Source organism: Clinocottus analis, unplaced genomic scaffold, assembly GCF_023055335.1.
Source record: "Clinocottus analis isolate CAN_PGR_092001 unplaced genomic scaffold, fCliAna1.0.p SCAF_7, whole genome shotgun sequence".
NCBI classification, from domain to species: domain Eukaryota; kingdom Metazoa; phylum Chordata; class Actinopteri; order Perciformes; family Cottidae; genus Clinocottus; species Clinocottus analis.
Genome location: NW_027176229.1, coordinates 10,296,078 through 10,315,297, shown reverse-complemented (window position 1 = coordinate 10,315,297; position 19,220 = coordinate 10,296,078). Strand labels below are relative to the sequence as shown.

Sequence of the window (19,220 nt, the reverse complement as noted above, 5' to 3'; positions counted from 1 at the left end):
ATGCCCATCACCATTACGTTAACATTTGTATACTGTATAGCTATTGTATATATGTGTGCATATATATACACACTTATATATATATATATATATATATATATATATATATATATATATATATATATATATATATATATATATATATGCTTACACAATTATCCTATTTTTAGAAAGTAGGTCCTTCTTAATACAGCGTTTATAAATAGGTTTTAGTTGATCTTAGCCAAATTAAGACATTGAATTACAAGTTTACGAGGTGTCCCTGAAAGCGCCATCATCGAAATGCTGCCTGTCTGTCTGCGCATGCTCGGCGAGAGATATGAATAACTACCGTATGGCTAGAAAGGTGAGTAAGACCATAATATCTGACCTCAGTGTTTCAAAACAAACAGTACTGACGTGAGCTTTTAACTTGTACTGGATCAAGAAAAGTAACAGGGAGTCTTTTTTTTTAACTTCAAACACAGTGGGTCGCCAATATTTAGTTTGCATAAAGTTGTTTATTCCTACGACTTTTTGTGTTGACAGAAACTTCGGTATGTTGTCATCGTTATTTTCTTCGAGTATGACGCTTGTCACATGTGAAGACAGCGTTTTCCATCAATGAAATGGGATTTACCGGTACGAGGGAAGTGTCGTGGGACTGTACGTCTGTTTCAGCTGGAAAATCAACCCCTTGAACCCGCTCGGACCCTTCAACGCGTTTATTTTGATTATTCATGGAGACTGTTGGGAAGTTTGAGTTCAACAGGAAAAACCTGATAGGACATGGTGCCTTTGCAGTTGTGTTCAAAGGCAGACATAAAGAGGTAACTTTTACATCTGAGTCTTGTTGAGTCTTGTCGTGTTGATAGGTGGAAGACTTGTGTATTATATCCTACTTTTGTTTTACTTTTCAAGAAACGTGACTGGGTAGTTGCTGTAAAATGTATCAACAAGAAGAACTTGGCCAAATCGCAGTCTTTGCTTGGTAAAGAAATCAAAATATTGAAGGTAGTAAGATGACTTTTAATGTTGCCACACATTTGATTCCAGTCTCTCTGTCTAGCTTTGAACTAAAATGTTTTTCCCACCTCCTCTAGGAACTCAAACATGAAAACATCGTCAGACTTCTTGACTATCAGGTAAAAAGACGGCTGGACTTCTCTTTCCCCTCTCTCCTCTCACACACATCAGCACAGACATAACTACACCTGCAACATTGTTGACTTGAACATTGAACATTACGTGCACATGTGATGCACATTTAGTTGTTGGCTGTTGTAGATTTGTTATATGGCTTGCGACCTCAATGACTTGAAGTGGTTCTGTAGTTTATTATTTCTTTCTTGAATCATTCTTATCGATTACAAACTGGTTGTATGGTGGCTTTATTCGCACAATATTGATGTATCACTGCTCACCATATGCCTTAGACTAATATAATATCCTGATGAATTAACTGATGTGAGTTTGGGTTAGTGTCCGCTTTCCTCTTCCCACCTTACTGACACCTGCCAGACACCAGACAGGGGTGCATGAGCTCTCACTACTCCTGACAGATGGCAGGGTGCAGCCGGTTAAACAATGGCTTATTAAGCACAGACTGTGAGTAAGTAGCGTCTCACAGCTGACACACACCAGCAGGCAAGGCCAAATACTTTAAAATGATACGTTCTAGGTCAGGCTGCAGGAGCCTTTTGTTGACAGCAAAGTGTGAATTTACCTATCCTCAGCACAACCTGCTCTCTCTGTTTTCTGTTCGAGGGATACTGCATTGCACTACACTGCATTGAAAAACTAGAGTGTTGTACAAAAATAGAAATGTGTTTCACTCAAATACCAAAAAGAGGCAATTAGCTCCCCCACTTATTACTTCAATCGGGTGGATTGACAACTTAAATGTCTTTTAACTCCACCTTGTGTCACATCACCGCTCTGTGACTTTTAAAAATGGAACTCTGGAGCGGTCCTCGGTGATTCAGAGGGGCAGGACTGGACATGGGCCACGATGGGGTACAGTTTCATGCCCATTGGTTGGGTGTTGTCAGAGGGCCCAGAGTTTTGCTGCTGGTGACATGCCAAAAAGAGTCATCTTAGTCTAAGAACTGTCCTGGTGTCACTGTTTGTGTAATTTGGGGAATAGCTGCCAAGGCAATGATTGATAGTTGGAGGAAGACCTGCTTCCTCATATCTCTAAATTAAATATATTATATGTATACACTTAAATATACGTTTACACTGTATTCAAGTTCGTAACCATAGCCTTTTGAAAATAGTATGATTTCATCTGTTTTTGTCAACAGGAAATAGGAGGATGTGTGTATCTCGTCATGGAGGTGAGTTTTATTAAACATGGCAATGTCTGTCTGGTCTGTGAGAATAGAAATGCAAAACACTAAACATTGCAACATTGCAAAGGTGTCTAATAAGACTTGCCTATCTCATCTTTTCAGTATTGTAATGGAGGCGACCTGGCAGAGTACCTTCACTGTAAGTTTGCTACATCCTGCAGTTCTAAATATAGCTCACGTCTCACTACTGTAAAGTTTTCTGTTTCACCTGCAGTCAAAGCAAAAACAAGGGACATTCACACCACTCCTCACTGTCTAATCAGAGGGTAAAACTTAGAGTTTGTTGCTGTTGTACTGGCAGGTCAGTTTGGCTTTGAAGAGGCTTGGCTAAGCTTTTTCAGTGTTTTAAAGAAATAATAAGATTTTGAGGCGGCAGAGCAGAAGGAACATATAATTCAGGTTTCAGGTTCCAACAGGTCAATGGATAAATTATCACTAATACTAATACCCCCAAGAGCTTAACCCAGATCAAACTAAACCCCTAGAATGTGCAAGTAATTGTGATGTTTTTTTCACTACAAATGATATAGAAGCCAGTTATAAGTTGTCCAAAACAACTCCCAGCTTTTCTATTTGAGTTTATTAGCTTTAAGAGCACCTTGTGATTTCAACACATTTGAAATCTCAGAATGATATGAACACTTTTCTCACTAGTCTATCTTGCTGAAAATGTTCCTGCTTCAAGTTTCAAACCCTGCTCCAAGATACCATGACGCAGCTGAGCGCATGGATTTTTGTCTATTTAAATGTAGATCGTCTGTCTAATTCTGTCACCTCGCCAGCGTCTCTTATTTTGAAGACAGGCCCTGCCAAGGCGGCACATCCAGCTATTTGCAGCACAACAGTCAGTCACACTTGGCAAGGTTCACGGAGCACCCACATGACCTCACCCATCTGCCACTCACTCATCCGCTGTGCTCCGATGGAAAAACACTGCAGCTAGAAATACTGAATGTCCTGGGAAGGTAGTAGGGGGTATGAGTGTGTCAGACGGTCCTGACATTAAAATCCAAGTGAAGCCCCCTCGTAAACAACTGATGCTCATGACGCTGATGTGATGAGAGTTTTTCACATTTCAAAAGCTATAACTGGGCATTATTTGATATTTGTGCTTAAAAAGTGACCATGATGATTAATCCGTTGTCAAATAGTACTGGTTAATGTACTATGGATTGACTTATCTTTTAATATTTTATAAAATACGGATGCTAATACGCTACAATAACCTTTTAACCAAGTTTCATAGTTGTCCTGTATGCTTGTGAGCATCACAACGTTATTCAATCATCCCATTTAACAAATGATCATTTTGTTTTTTACAATTTAATTACATCAGGCTCTGGTAGCTATTATTATTTATACGTTATATATAAAACAGTTAATCCTAGAACACGGAGGGTTTTTTCCACACCCGTACCTCTTCCTCTGTTTCGAGGTACCATGCAATATGATGACCCTCATTTTAACTGCTATGCTAATCTTTTTATTTTCATTCCTCTGAATCTCAGCTAAGGGCACGTTAAGTGAGGACACCATCCGTGTATTCCTGCAGCAGATCGGTCAGGCCATGAAGGCCTTGCAGAGCAAAGACATCCTCCACAGAGACCTCAAACCTCAGAACATCTTGCTCTGCCACCCAGAGGGGCGCAGGTCCAGCCCTATCAATACCTCTATTAAGATAGGTAATGACTTCACTCAGCAGAGTATTAGAAGAAGTGAAAATACAATATGCCTTTGGAAATGTGTTGGTTAATTAAATTCTTACTGAACATACATGCAGTACTGTATGTCCATCACATTTTATACTCCCCCTCCAGCTGATTTCGGGTTTGCACGTCATCTTCAGACGAACACTATGGCAGCCACACTGTGTGGCTCACCCATGTACATGGTGAGTCTTCTGAGTTTTTGCACCAACAACTAAATGTCACCGTGTCTCTAAGCTGTGTTTGTGTGGACATAGGCTCCTGAGGTCATCATGTCCAAGAACTATGATGCCAAGGCTGATCTGTGGAGCATAGGTACCATTGTCTACCAATGTCTGACTGGAAAGGCCCCATTTCACGTGAGTACAATTATACATGCGGATTCACTTAAGTCCCTTACAAAATTACAAATACTCGTGAAATTGTTTTGCTTAACTTCCGAGAAACACAGACTCATTATTATCAACACACAACATGATACATCCATTTCACAACACAGAAAAACACATGATCCACAACACAAACACCACCTGCTGGCTGGGTGACACTCTCCCTGATCTCCAGTGTTATTCGTTGGAAAATGCTAGAACAGCTTGGTTACTTGTTAGGAAAGCGGACTTGTTTACAGATGGGGGGCATACGGAAATGGCCGTGAGCCATTTCCCCCAACCCAAAGCAAATATTGTTTCACAACTCTTGGTCTTGGTCTTACGTTCTGCTGTTCACGTGGCTGCTCAGGTGACACCGTAGAACTGTTCATTGAATATTTCTTTTTTATTTATTAATAGACACATATTATTTTGTCTCTTCTTTGGTCCCTTCATCGTCTGAAGTCTATTTTATCCCCATATATACTGTATGCAGTTCGTGAAGAACACTTGACCTTTTGTACATTTTGAGGTTATTTATGTTGCCGTTTCCTTGAAACTATTTTTCCCCGAGAATGAGAGGCAAGATTGACTTCTATTTCTGCCATGCAGGTCAGTGAGTTGAGATAAGTCCAAGGGTCAGTGTGAGGTTAGCTTCTGCTGCTGCTCATGATTATGACGATGATGATGATGATGATGATGGTGTTTATTTAACTGGCTTAGCTGGCATTTCCAAGCATTCCACTTTGCCCTTGATTGGATCATCAAATGCTCACGTATTATCATGTGGCATAACCTGTTTTTGTAGATTTGTAATAATCTACTCAAATAAATAGTCAAACGTTCCTCTGTTAGACATTCACTTGCTTGTTTGTAAGGCTGCAGATGCATCCATTTTTAAATCATATTGTGTGTTTTCATGTAAGTGCTTATTTTCAAGTGTAACACCTGCTTGTGGTCTTTGTGTAGGCCAGCACGCCGCAGGAGCTCCGTTTGTTTTATGAAAGCAACATGACCGTCTTACCCAGGTTAGTGGACGATCCCACGTCTACACACATCCGTACAGTACATACCCAATACACACAGAAGATGATAAGAGGAGGGTGTAAACAGGCATTACAGTGACAGCTGTCTTCTCTGCACTTTGCTGATGAATGACTGTGTGCATGTGGATGTTTGTGTGCACACGGAGAGTTAAGCGGTCAATAAATCCCATACCTTCACTATAAATAGTCTTAATGTGGAAGACGCATATACAGACACCTAGCAGAGCCAATCATCTGAAACTTTTGTCCACTCTCACGCGGTTGATATTTAAAAATCTCACAAATGTATGAGGCTGAATCAATCGTCCTGCCAATGATCTCTGCATGAAATATTGTCTATATGTAAAGTGAATCTCCATATCTCTGCCCTAATCTCAGTTGACAAAGGCCTCTACAGTTTTTTCTCTTGGCTATTTTAAGCCATTTACACTTAAGCTAACATGCCTGGAAAGCAGAGGGGTTCAGAGGGTTGTTTTCTCACAGTTTTTATGGTGCACTTTTCCAGTCTGTTTGGCTCGCGCCCATTCTTATCTTTTGCAGTAATAAAGCTGCGTGATAGGATGCAGCATGAGGGGGCATGGTTTGTTGTTTTCTTGTCATTCTATATATAACCTGCTCCATGTTGCCAGCTATTAACCTCTACGGCTATCATTTTCCACACGACGCACATAGCTCCATGCAGATTTAAACACACACGCACACTATCTTTATTGACTCAGTGTTATGATACTGTGAGGTTTTGAGGTGAAGCTGCAAATTAGATTTAAAAATTCACACATTTCAAAAGCTCACTCGGAATTTATGAAACACAATATACCTAAATATTATTAATTTTAAGACCACATATATTGCACAAACACAATGAATACACAAAAGTTAAAAATATGACTATAATAATCTATAAATATAATATCAACATCAAGGCTCCACATACAACACAGTGTATAAAGCTGATTGCCGACAATGATTTCACCTCTTCTCCCAGCATACCAAAGGAGACTTCCTCTAACCTAAGACACTTACTGTTGGGGCTGTTGCAGAGAAACCACAAAGAACGGATTGGCTTTGGTGAGACTCTTCTCTTTATAATTCAGAAACACTCCTTTATAATACTTTTTTTTAAAGCCTCTCTTACATCTTAATCATTACATTTGCAGATGAGTTTTTCCACCATCCTTTCTTGGAGACGAGCTCATCCACAAAGAAATGTATGGACTGTATCTTACTTGTCTCAACAGCTTCAGAATCAATAAAGGTGCTGTAGCCATGGTCCTAACACAATCATTTCTATGTGGGTTTTTTAAAGGCTCTCCAGTTCCAGAGATCTCTTTCCCCAGTTCAGGTTCAGTCAGTTCCTCTAGTAGCTCTACAACATCCCAACTGACCTCCCCTCAAGTGAGTACAGCTCTCTTTATTCAGTTCATGAAACAAAATCCTATTGTAGGATATGTCAAATGTAAATACATGTTTAAAAGAAATACAGCAAGCTCATAGTTTGTGTTATCGATCATACTTATATTTGATTAAACGGTTCCTTATTTTACACTCTCCTAGCATTCCGATGGAGAAATGCACCGACTTCAACCCAAAGCGCAGTATTTGCCTACACAGGACACGCACGGCTTCTTTCTGAAGGAAGTAGCCAATCAAGACAGTAGGAATGCCTCATCTAACTCAGGAGACTATGTCATGGTGCATGCGCAGGTTCCAAGTGAGACATCACTTTGTAGACGTCTAAATTATTTTATTCATCATTATCAGAGCAAGGAGTCTGAATTTTTTGATTTTACTCCTTTGTAGGTGGGTGCACATGTGAGTTGGAAGTTGGTTCGCCCATTGACAGTTGCCTGATATACAGTGGGTGAGTAGTCACTCTGAGAGGTGCATAATAACTTTTCAGTTAATGATCAATTATTGTTGAGATTATGATTTCGCTGTTTGGATTAATATGAATTTTCATACATCACACTAATTTACTATATAGATGATTGAAGTATGCATTAATGTATCCATGATGGACTATTTCTGTCAAAAATGATATTTTATAAAAAGAAGATTACTAAAAAAAATAGCTCTGTTTCTTTGCTATAAATTGTGACGGTATATGTAGCAGATATATATCTTAGGATCCATTAGCTGCAGATAAAATTCAGAACATATGTGTTGACAAATGATTTGCATATGCATAGTAGTTAATTTAAATATATTATTCATTGTGCAGATTGAGCTAAAAATGATCTCTTTTTAGAAGTTCACCACTAGCTGAGAGAGGTCCTAGAAAGACACCTCCACCCTTTACCCTGCTCCACTCTCCCTCCAAGCCTGTTAGGTAAGAGAAAGCCAGGCAGGTTTATATTTTAGTGGCTTGAAATGAGTGTTCTCAGGTAGATGAGTCAGTTGAGTGTGCTTAAACTCAATAGTATTTATATTCATGACATGTCCAATATGAGACATGACGGGTTAGGAACATGTAGCCAATGTTATTTTAATTGATTTATAACATCACACTCCTTTGTGTCCTTCGCTTCCTCTTTCATCCATGCAGCAGGGCTGTTGCAATTGTTGGCCGTAACTGCAGCCCCTCTGCGCCTATTCCTGTCCCAACTCAGATCCAAAACTACGAGCGTTTGGAACAGAACCTGCAACCCGTTGGGCTGCATGGCTCCACCAGGCACGTAGAGCCGCTCTGCTGTCTTATCTCTGCTCCAGCCTTAGGGTCTTAGTCGTATCCATTCTCTTCTGCCTCTGTTTAACCATGTCTCATGTCATTCAGGGTCACACTCTGCTGTGCTGGCAGCAATTCCCCACAATTTGGAGGCTGTAGAGCTCCAAGTCCAGGATTTATCTTTAACTCCCCACGGCTGACAGCAGGAGGAGCCCGAACACAACAGTCCTCCCCGCTTGGTAGGTTTCTCAATCGGCTTTTGTTTCACCCATTTAGGGAGTTTTTTTTTTTAAGCAGAGCTCTTTTACAGCAACCATCTAGGTCACACTCATACAGTTTAAGACACTGCATGGGAATCTGCCAGTGCAATGTCACTTGTTGGACACCAGGGCTATTTGGGTGTTAAATAAAATTCCACCTCCTGAAATATGTCATGTTCTGTACATTCACAGAGTTGTTTTGTGGTGATGTGTTGCCATTTGATTTTCTCTATACCAATTTTCCTCAGCCTGACTCAAGATTTAATAAGTTTGTCTTTATATTACTCTGCACTCTAGCGGGAATGACTCCAAAGACACCGGAGCAGACTCTCCCTCTCAGCACAAGAACTGGACTGCTGGCTGGCTCTCCAGACAGGCAGGACACCTCTAGTCCCAAGGTTAGCTTTCAAACACACCCGCTATTCATCAGTCATTATTTTGAGATATATTTTTTCCCTTTTTTAATATGTTTTTTTCAAACACAATGTATAACCCTTTTTTTCGGCATTTCTGAAGAAGCAAAGCACTCATTTGGAAAGGCTGCTTAGACTAGAAAATATATGTGAGGTGTAAAGGAGGAATTTAGAATTCAACATTATTTTTTAGAAATAACTAAAAATAGTTTGGAAATGGCATGATTGATTGATTGATTTTCCAGTCAATTTCAAATTTAAGGTTACCTGCCTCCATAGTTTTCCTTAGGAGAAATATATATATATATATATATATATATATATATATATATATATATATATATATATATATATATATATATATATATATATATAGACACCATCATGTGCATTTTTCAACAATGCACACAGCATGTTATTATCTGGTGCTACTGTGTTTCTCTCCCTCAAAACTAATTCTTTACACTTTCTATAAGGGCAAATACTGTAATATAATAACTACAATTAGCTCAACCAGTACAATTGTTCTGAAAACCAACAATACCAATTTAAAAAAATGAAAGAACTATCATTTGCTTTTCAACAACAGGTTCAATCAAGAATGCCAATCCGAATCAGGACAGTCCTAGATCTGCAATCCCTTGACCCATCCCCTGCTTCCCAGACAGACCTCAGCCCGAAACCAGACAATAAAAATCGCCCTTTCAGAAGGTCAGAACAGTATAAAATTGATAATATTTTATGAATACCACAATTACAGTTATATAATAATGTGACCTGCAAAATTATATGATTTGCTGGTGTTTATGTCTTCAAATTGAGACATTCATATTAAACCTGATATATGGCACCTAGAGAAGTTACGCAGTATGAAAGACAAGTCATCTGATGAATAATGTAATGCTCTCGATGGTGTCTGTGGCTGTATTGGATGTCCAGATCACTGAGCACAGGCAGGCTGTCTGACATGCTATTGAAGGCGGCCATTGGAGCTAACCTTTTTGAAGAGGGTAGCGACGAGGGCCTCAACTGTGAGAAAAGCATGGATTTAACAGGTACCACTGCAACAAATACGACCAGTCTCATGTTTGTATTTGTTCACAAATATTTACCACTATGACCATGACCATGTTGTTTACTGGGTTGCAGTTCATCTGTGAACTTTTAAACTCTTCTTATTTGCTCCTACAGCTCCACCTACTGGTCGTTTTAGAGGCTTTCAGTACGCAGACAGTCCACCTCCTGCAATCTTCACTATGGGTCCTCAATCCAGAGAAAACACTCCCCCTGATACAACGGGGCCACGGATGTTCTCAGGTAGATGTTTTTTCCGCTCTGAATATTGACTTATTGTTGTGTGAAATAATTTAAGCTGTTATTTTAGCGTGTGTTGAAAGAGGTTTGAGCGATCGAGTGAGGTTCTATTTTTATTATGCACTGTAGTTTAGAGTTCAATACACAGTTTGTGCTGAGTACGTCATTTTTAACAAGGTAACATTTGAGATAAGGCAAGGCAAAGCAAATTTATTTGTATCGCACATTTCAACAACAAGGCGATTCAAAGTGCTTCACATAAAACCATTAAAAGCAGATTTAAAAACAGTTAAGAAAACATTAAAACAGTCAAGAAAAAAGAAAATGAATAAAAGTTGCTGTGCAGTTTAAGAAATAAAATGCAGTAGTGAGATCCAGCAATTGAGTCTGGTTCAATTAAAGGCAACCTCAATCAGAACAGTCTTCGATCTGGATTTAAAGGAGCTGAGGGTCTCAGCAGACCTGCAGCTTTCAGGGATCTTGTTCCAATAAACAAGGTCTGTGATTATAATTTTTTTTTACATTTAAAGTTTTTTTAACAATATATTAATAAAACAACAAATAATTTAAAAAAAACATAAAACACGTCATCTGTTCCTCTTATGCTCTCTTCATTACGCTTATTTCTGCTGTTCAGAGTTCAGCGCCATTTGTCTTTGTTTTATTTTCAGGCTCCCCCAGCTACATTAACTCAGCCTGGCTGCTGAACAGTCGCCTTCTACAGGGAGGAAGCCGTAGAAACAGTGAGACTGAAGCTATGGACGCTACTCCACACAGCAGTCTGGTCTTTCACCCTCCAGAGCTCCCGGAAGAAACCCTGATGGAGGTACAGATGACTCTTATGATGATACTTTGAGTTGAACCCTCCATGTTATTTTGAAATGACAGACATTTGCAGATGAACAAATTCAGATTCCACATGACCTGTTTCAGAATTTACAGTATTTTTTGTCTTCACAGCAGCCTCACACAGATGAGCTGAATGAACTGCGTTTCACCTTGGCTTTTGTCCACTGTGTCATGGAATTGGCTTCGTCGAAGGACTCGGGGCTGGATGCCATCAACAGTCCTGATATTTCCTTTCTAGAGCAGAGCTTGGTGACAGATCAGATCAGCCTTCTGAGTAGAGAATGGAGGTGAGAGGCTTTTTACTTTTTCTTATCACGTACAATAGCTCCCTTCCCTCATAAATCTGCTTGAAGATGATTGCTATTTCTTGTGCACGTATTCCAGCTATGCAGAGCAGTTAGTGTTGTATATGAAGGCTGAAGAGTTTCTGTCATCAGCACTGCACACTGCTAAAGAAACTATCAAACAAGGCCAACTCTTTCCGTCTGCAACAGTCAAACAAGGTAAGACCATTGCCCTCCATTGTTTTGTATCTAGCACTTCCCTTTTGTAAACCTGAAAGATATCTGTTAATTGGTTGTAGTTTGTAGACCATCAGGAAGAACAATAGGTTCCGGGTGTTTTTGTCCGAAAAGAAATTAATTACAATTTCAAAGACTGCAGTTTGTTCCATCCAGGTAGTCTAACTGATGGAGGATTGGCACTTCAGGTGATAGCGTGAAAATAGGGGTCTGTTTGTATTTTTTAGAATAATGACATACTATATTTCCTTTGTGCAGTGATAAGGAAGCTGAATGAATTGTACAAGAGCTGTGTAACATACTGTCGCACTCTCAACCATCGCCTGCAGACATTCTTGCTTGACAAACAGAAGCTTATGGACCGCTTCAATGGACTCACAGCAGAGAAGCTCATATACAGCCACACTGTGCACATGGTGAGCTCACCTCACAGATAGCGATGGGGATATTCACTTCATTCAGATTCTTTGCATTTTTATCTTAGCCCTAATTAACATAAAACCTTTAATATATTTCACATATAGTTCCTACACAATGAACACAATTCTGAATATTAAATTATAAACACTTCTGAAATTTCAATTTACCAAAAACACATGTGTGGCTCTTACAGTGTCTGTTCTCACTGCATACAGGTACAGTGTGCTGCCCTAGATGAGATGTTCCACTATGGCACAGCATCAGTCCAGCGTTATCACAAAGCCCTTTTGCTGATGGAGGGTCTGTCCCGAATCCTCACAGAGCAGAAGGACATCGACAGCATAGAGAAATGTATGTGGCAGCACTATGACACACAAACCAGCAGCTAGTAGTTTAAAACAATATAATCAGATCCCATGGGAATGGATTCCTCGTGTGATCTTGCCTAGGGCTTGACTAGATTTTATTCTAATCTGAATTTTTCAACATCTCTGTTCTTAGGTAAACAGTGTATCGAGCGACGCCTTTCTGCACTGCAGATGTAGCAGTAGCCATGGGCACTACAACTACGTCAACACCAACTGCATTATCCTGTCTCATTCATCTGCCCAAAATGTAGAGATGGATCCTCTTAGATTATCAATACACACAAGCACTTTGATCTATCTTAAGGGAAATGACCACTGGAGCGTCTGCTCTTATCCCACCAGCCAGTCTGTAATCTTTACATAAATGCACAAAAAGACTGAAGGTCCAGTTTTGGACAAGTTCTAGATTAAGACAGATTGTGTCATGATTGTTTGAATACTTTGATCAGGTATATTGTTCACAGTATTTGTATTGTTTTGTTACAGATTGAATATGTTGGTTTGTTATTTTGTGTTTTGCACATAGAATAATCAAACTAAATAATAACACATTTTTAATCTGATGTACTTGAAGCAAATGGTATTTAGCTGTTTTCTGTATTTGAAGGGTTGGAGGTATGTGTAATGTAAAAGTTCACTGGCCAACAGGAGTCAGAATATTTTGGATGAGATGACCAAACTTGTAGCAGTAATATTAAAAATGTGCCTGTTTTTTTATATTACATTGTTCATCCCACCAGAGTAGTGGATGTAGGTGTAATGAAAGTATGTCTTGACCTCACACAGAAAGATTGTCTTAGAGTAATATAAACTTACATCACAGACTGCAACAAGTATGTATTGATTTTTAAATGAGGTTTTTGTTTAACAATGCCCTCTGTTGGTTGTGATGTACTCAATCGTGTACTTTAAGTGAAATTAACTGCATGCCACATTGAGTATGCTTATCTGTTGTTTCTTTGTGTGTATGTTTGCACATTAGTTTATTTCCCCAAGCTGTTGGATTCATGGAAAAAAGATTGTTCATTTGTGAATACATTTATACACAATTTTGCGACAGTTTATTACAATTCAATATTAAATATTTTCTGAACATGTTAGTGTTAAAACGAAAGTGTGTTGGAAGTTATCCAATTGTTTTTTTCTACTTGTTTTTATGACTGCTAGTAAAATTCGCCAAAATAAATTGTTAAGCAATGTGTGATGAAAATAAATATTTATTGTCAAAACTATAGATTCTCTTCAAGTCTGTTTTATTTCAGTAACGTTGCACCTTAGTTTGCCATAATATCTGTAATTTTGTGTTAAATGTATACATTCCTCTCTATTTCTTAGGTACATTAATCAGTTTCTAAACCCCAAAAAATTGTCCTTTTTGTTTTATGGTTCCACCACTTCCTGGAGACAGAACGGCATCCGGGTCATACAAAAGGTTGCCGTCGTCGCCATGTTGGTGAATGAAATTAGCTCCAAAACATTGAATAGCCGCTAGCAATATCGATATTTTATTTTCTCTCGGACGAACATTTGTTACAGCATGTGACTAATTGTAAACATGACTTAGGATTTATGAAACTACTGCGGAAGTCCCATTCCCTGTAAGTAACATCGTTGAGGTTATAAAATGTATTTATTAATCGGAAGCTGGCCTGCTAGCAATAACAAGCTACCATCGTTAGCATTGTTTCCCGTAGCAAGGGGCATTGTAATTGCTAAAACGACACAAACAGCATTATTGTAGCTGTTACAGGTTAGTATTTGTAGACTTATTTAACTATATATATCACCCCGTCCCGAGTCCAAACCTAATTGTTTGTAAAACTACGGATTTCCACGTCTTATTGTAATGCTACCAACAAGCTACCGTTAGCTGACGTTTTCCCCCGGAGCGAAACGAGCAGAGGGACGTTAACGTCGTAACACACAATAAAACTAATGCTTTATTTAGGTAAATATAACCTAATTGCGCCGTGAAAACGAGTAACGTTAGCCTACAACAATCGCAAAAATGTGTCAACGCTCTGACGTTCATTTAGCTGTAATGGACCAACAGTAACAAATCAATATATTGTCAGTGTATTATCACCTTTTGTTTTTGCTGTGCAGGTTGGCTTTGGTTGATTATTTACATCGTTAAACAGGAGCTACCTCGTAACGTACATTACAGGACAACTGGCGACATAGATACTTTATCTGTCACACACGTAAAAGTGTACATTACGCTAGATGTATATACCATAGTGTAAAGGTGGTTGTAGCGATGTTATACTCTAAATGGGTTATTTAACAACATAGGCTGCTTGCAACGTGTAGGGTCTGGTGTCAAAGATAACAGTCTTTCCTTGATTTGTTATTAAAGCATAGTTGTACCCAATAATCACATTTTAATGTGTGAAGATGTGCCAGCTGTCAAGTGTGTAGCTGTCAACTGTACTGACCACAATCTGTCCTCTTTTCCTACATTGCATTTATGTAAATGCATGTGGACTTCTATATGTGTGTTTTTAAGATTACCAATTTAATAGTGGGTGATGTGGTGAAAAATCCAAGATGTATGCAATTCATATCAATATATTGATATGTATCATGATTTAGTTAATTTTTCGTTGAATAATTTGAACAATGGTATATAAAATGACTAAGTACAAGATTAATTCTAGAGTAATTTACTGAAGTGTACACCTGTCAAATAAAGAAACAACACAATGTAAAATCAAATGAAAAGAAAATACAATATTGCCATAAACTGCTTATTACTCTGCAAAATTGTCAGCAAATACATCCAAAGATTTTCAAGGGAATTGCATAGGTATAAACAGTATGGCGTAATCTGACACATGAAAAATGCATATTTTCTTTTCATTATATTTTAGGAGAACCATATTTAAATGGCAGTTTAAATAGCAGTTTAAAAATGCAGATGTTTTAAATTTGAAACCAATTAATACATTTTTTTTGTTTATAGTTATGTAACAATATGTTCCTAATGCATGCCCTACTTCAGTGACTTACCAGTCGAAGCCTGCTGATCACTGCTTCTTTGGGTCACATCCAATAGTTAAACTTACTGGTGTGCTTTGCTGTGCCCTTTCCACAGATTATTGTGTTGAGACATCGTAACAGTGTCACGCAATGCAACATGGAAGTGGATCACAGAATATGCAACGACAGCTTCAGAGATCCAAGTCTGTCAGTGGGGCTGAAGCAGAGGAGCAACAGCAGCAGCCCACAATGGCAGTCACACAGCAAGCTACAGTTAACCATCCTCAATCTCCTGTGACCACATTTTCCTCTGCTGCCAGCCCTTCAGCCCCCCAGTCACCCAATTATCAGATAATCATGAGTCGTAGCCCAGTCACTGGCCAGAACATGAACATCACATTACAAAATGTGGGGCAGATGGTGACTGGTAACCAACAGATCACCCTAACCCCACTTCCCATCCAGAACCCAGCATCTCCTGGATTCCAGCATTCTACACCTCAGTGGAGGTTTGAGCATGCTCCATCCTCCTACATCCAGGTCACCTCACCTGTGCCCCAGCCCATGCAGCCCCAAAGTCCAACCCAGCACAGCCCAGTTCCTTTGCAAGGTGTGACAAGGCCAGGAGCACCTGCAACAGCATTGGGGGTGTGTGGACAGAGTCCAACAAGGTTTGTTGAAGCTGGTATGATAGTGCGTCAAATCAGTTTGAGCAGTCCTTCAGGAAGTGGCCACTTTGTTTACCAGGAAGGTACAGGACTGGCCCAGATTGCCCCAGCCACACCTGGCCAGATACAGCTGGCCTCTTCAGGAGTAGCAGGCTCTGTGAGGGAACGTCGACTCTCCCAGCCTCACTCACAAACTGGAGGCACCATCCACCACCTGGGACCTCAAAGTCCTGTGGCTACCAGTACTGCTCTCCCCACTCTGGGCAGTCCTGGTCACATCACCACGTCCAACCTACCTCCACAGATTAGCAGTATCATTCAAGGGCAGCTGGCACGCCCTATGATATTTGAGAAGACACAACAGGGTGTGGTTGCTGGAGTAGGAACCACAGCCACATCATCATTCAGTATGCCCTCCATTACCACATCTAGCCCATCCCTCACCAATCCACACCATGGGATCCCCAACAATCCTCTTGCATCCAACAGCATGGCTGTGACCACTGTGAAGAAACAGGTTCCCAAGAGGTTAGAGGAAATTGCTCCTTCTACGCCAGAGATTGCCCAGCTGAGAAAACTATGCATGGAGCACCACACCAAGAAGATGGAGAGCCTGAAAGAAGTGTTCAAAGAATACCTGATTGAGCTTTTCTTTCTGCAGCATCTCCAAGGGAACATGATGGACTATGTTGCTTTTAAGAAAAAGCCCTGTGTTCCTCTATATACTTACTTAAGACAAAACGACTTGGACCTTGAAGATGAAGAGGAGGAAGAAGAGCAATCCGAGGTCATTAATGATGAGGTATTACATTGGCTATTTATTTAAGATCTTCTATATGAATTATATAATTAGAAAACTATATGTTTGCGTCATCTGATGAATATAGTTAATTATTTAAATCTGTCTGTTTTTCAGGTTAAGGTTGGTACTGGAAAGGATGGCCAAGCAGTGACACCGGTTGCCATAGCAACACAGCTTCCTGCCAATGTTTCTGCAGCTTTCTCTGTCCAGCAACAGTTTCAGGTGATAGAGGCAACACGTGTTTGAGCACGTGTTTGTGCACGTGTTTGTTATTGTAATCTATCTATAATTATCTCTTATTGCTAATTCCTTGAGAGGTTGTTTTTGCAGGGACACCAAGGGAGTCCTGGTGGCATCATGGCAAACGCTGGAGACATGGATGCCTTTAAGAGGCAACAGGCTATGGTGCAAGCAGGTATGGCAAGGATCGTAGACTCCTGTCTCTCGTATGTTGCTTTGTTTCCTCCCTGTTTGCTTTGTTTTCTGTTTGTTTTCTTTTTTCCCTCTAATTGCTTCTGCTTTTAGATATTTGGCACCCTCTACTAGCGCTCTGTGTTGAAGTCTTAACCCGAGGAAGGAGAGGTGACCTGTAAGGTCTTCCGAAGGTCTTTGCTCTGTGCCGAGTGCTTTTTTTGCGTTATGAGGGTATTGTGTGTTTTAAATCCCAGATCAGGCTATGAGGTGCCGGATTGACGTTGGTCGCCATGGGCTGATTTTCCAGCATCCTGGTGTAGCTCTAGGATCACCTGGCGTTCCACTCCAGCAGCTTATGCCCACTGCGCAAGGTAGGAGTGCTACTACCAGGTCGTTCTTTGTTCTGTTCGATGCTGCTGGACTTATCCACTTCCTCAAACTAAGGAGATTTTTAAAAAAGTGAATCGCAACATTCCTCTTCGACAAACAAACTTCAAGCTCATCAACAAACAGATCTTCATCCATCTGCTGGATTTCTGAGCAGTCCTCAGGAGGTTCAGGCTTAGCTGTACCAACATCATCTCTTTCTATCAGGATAAATGGGGAAGAAGACTATTGAAGTCTGAAGAAGAGTAGCCACTCAATGGGAAGATGCCATGTCTTATGATTTTCCTTTTTTGTTGTAACTATTGAACACCCGTCGTTATTCATCTCCTCCTTTCTGAAGTTTGTTCCTGTTAGTCATCTTCGTTTGGACTGACCTTCCTTTGCTGATGGATTTTCATCTTTTTTGGAGGTGGATCACAGTGAGAATATCTTCACTTTCCAATGGGTTTTGCTTGTTTTCCCATTTTATGAAACCACGTATCATGCTTTCTTTTGGTTTCCCATCATCATTCCTTCACCAGTCCTTTACTCTCCGGTTGTCCGTTCTTGCATCATCAACAGGGATTAAAAATCATCCATCTTAAATTCATACGTTACATCTTCAAGAATGTCCTTATTTATCTCATGTTCATATTTAGTTGATTTCCTTCCATGTTATTTCATGGCATTTTGTTCTGACTTGGCTTCTTTCCCTCAGTCAAAGTAGGAGGGGAATCATGTCGAGGATTTGCGTTCACGGCACAGGTTTTTTGCGATTGTGTGGGTGTGTCAGGGCCAGGTGTTGATGGCGTCTAGGCAAGGTGGTGTGACGTGCAGGGAGGTAAGGCAGGTGCTGCTTTAGTGTGCACAGCTCCGCTCAGGCCTGCTGTCTGCAAGACCCCATGTGTGTCCTTTTGCTCGCCTCTGTGCTTTGTCGCTATGTGAGGCACCCAGATGCCTTGGTTACTGCTAGAATGACATTGCTTCATGCATGCCAAACATATGGTGTTTCTGTGAGTGTCCGCTCTATATTTTTATTTCCCCTTTCTTCTCCCTGTCTCTTTATTATAATACGTTATTCTTTTCATTTTCCTTTGTAACCTTTCTATTCTTCCCCTCTAAAAACCTCTCTTATTGCATGTATAAGTTTTGATGTTTTTAACCATATTCTCTCAAAATTTGAAATGCAATTTTTGGTTCTTGCATTTATCAAATTAGTATTTTATTGTAGATTCTCACATTGATTTCATTTCTTCTGTAATCATTTTGCTGTTTGACTTTCATTAGTTTCCACTCTGATCATCAGGAAGTAGTACACTACTGTTTATTCACACAGTACATCTAGTTCAATGTTCCGAGGAGCTCCAATAGCTGAAGCTCAAACTGGCATTTAATTATTTAAAAGTAAAACATTTAACTTGTACAAACGGGTCTTTAAAATGTATTTTAAGTGAAAGCTACAAATTAATGGCATTTTAAACAGTTTTATTCTAGCAACAGCACAAAGCACTTCACTTCCCTGAGATGACATGATTTTCAACAAAATTTTTACTGTTTTATTGTTGCTTTCTATACCACCCCCTTTGTTTGTCCTATAATTTGGTTACTATGTGTACAGGCGGGATGCCGCCTACTCCTCAAGCAATCCAGATTGCAGGGCAGAACCAGCAACAATACGACCCATCCAAGGGACCTCCAGTGCAGAATGCCGCCAGCCTGCATACC

General features: G+C 39.8%; 2 protein-coding genes across 10 annotated transcripts in view; both read left to right on the top strand.

Annotated features, from left to right (window-relative positions):
• The first annotated feature begins 439 nt into the window (after positions 1 to 439).
• Positions 440 to 13,435, top strand: ulk1a (unc-51 like autophagy activating kinase 1a). Of its 4 annotated transcripts, none has more exons than XM_068566725.1 (27): positions 443 to 809; positions 901 to 993; positions 1,083 to 1,124; positions 2,286 to 2,318; positions 2,436 to 2,472; positions 3,842 to 4,015; positions 4,151 to 4,224; positions 4,297 to 4,398; positions 5,377 to 5,435; positions 6,439 to 6,521; positions 6,611 to 6,661; positions 6,760 to 6,848; positions 7,008 to 7,164; positions 7,254 to 7,314; positions 7,702 to 7,782; positions 7,999 to 8,124; positions 8,227 to 8,357; positions 8,676 to 8,776; positions 9,381 to 9,502; positions 9,731 to 9,846; positions 9,983 to 10,108; positions 10,777 to 10,931; positions 11,069 to 11,241; positions 11,339 to 11,457; positions 11,734 to 11,891; positions 12,111 to 12,246; positions 12,397 to 13,435. In XM_068566725.1, exons 1-27 carry the CDS (start codon positions 720 to 722, stop codon positions 12,438 to 12,440), a joined length of 2,733 nt encoding a protein of 910 aa, XP_068422826.1. In that variant the 5' UTR covers positions 443 to 719; the 3' UTR covers positions 12,441 to 13,435. The 4 variants fall into 4 exon arrangements, 3 of the variants coding, with proteins under 3 accessions (XP_068422827.1, XP_068422826.1, XP_068422825.1); XM_068566724.1 differs by having other exon boundaries at positions 11,066 to 11,241; XR_011077041.1 differs by lacking the exon at positions 12,397 to 13,435 and having other exon boundaries at positions 440 to 809; positions 11,066 to 11,241; positions 11,805 to 11,891; positions 12,111 to 12,236.
• Positions 13,436 to 13,707: 272 nt separating this feature from the next.
• Positions 13,708 to 19,220, top strand: part of ep400 (E1A binding protein p400) — a 27,069-nt gene continuing 21,556 nt past the window's right edge. For 5 of the 6 annotated variants that reach the window (XM_068604552.1, XM_068604554.1, XM_068604553.1 and 2 more), the window contains exons 1-6: positions 13,708 to 13,861; positions 15,361 to 16,715; positions 16,830 to 16,937; positions 17,046 to 17,130; positions 17,384 to 17,500; positions 19,114 to 19,220. The exon at positions 19,114 to 19,220 is cut by the window's right edge and continues 282 nt beyond it. In XM_068604552.1, coding sequence (XP_068460653.1) covers positions 15,396 to 16,715; positions 16,830 to 16,937; positions 17,046 to 17,130; positions 17,384 to 17,500; positions 19,114 to 19,220 — 1,737 coding nt within the window. In that variant the 5' untranslated portion in view covers positions 13,708 to 13,861; positions 15,361 to 15,395. The remainder of the gene's footprint in view (positions 13,862 to 15,360; positions 16,716 to 16,829; positions 16,938 to 17,045; positions 17,131 to 17,383; positions 17,501 to 19,113) is intronic. The other variant, XM_068604557.1, reaches the window with a different exon arrangement.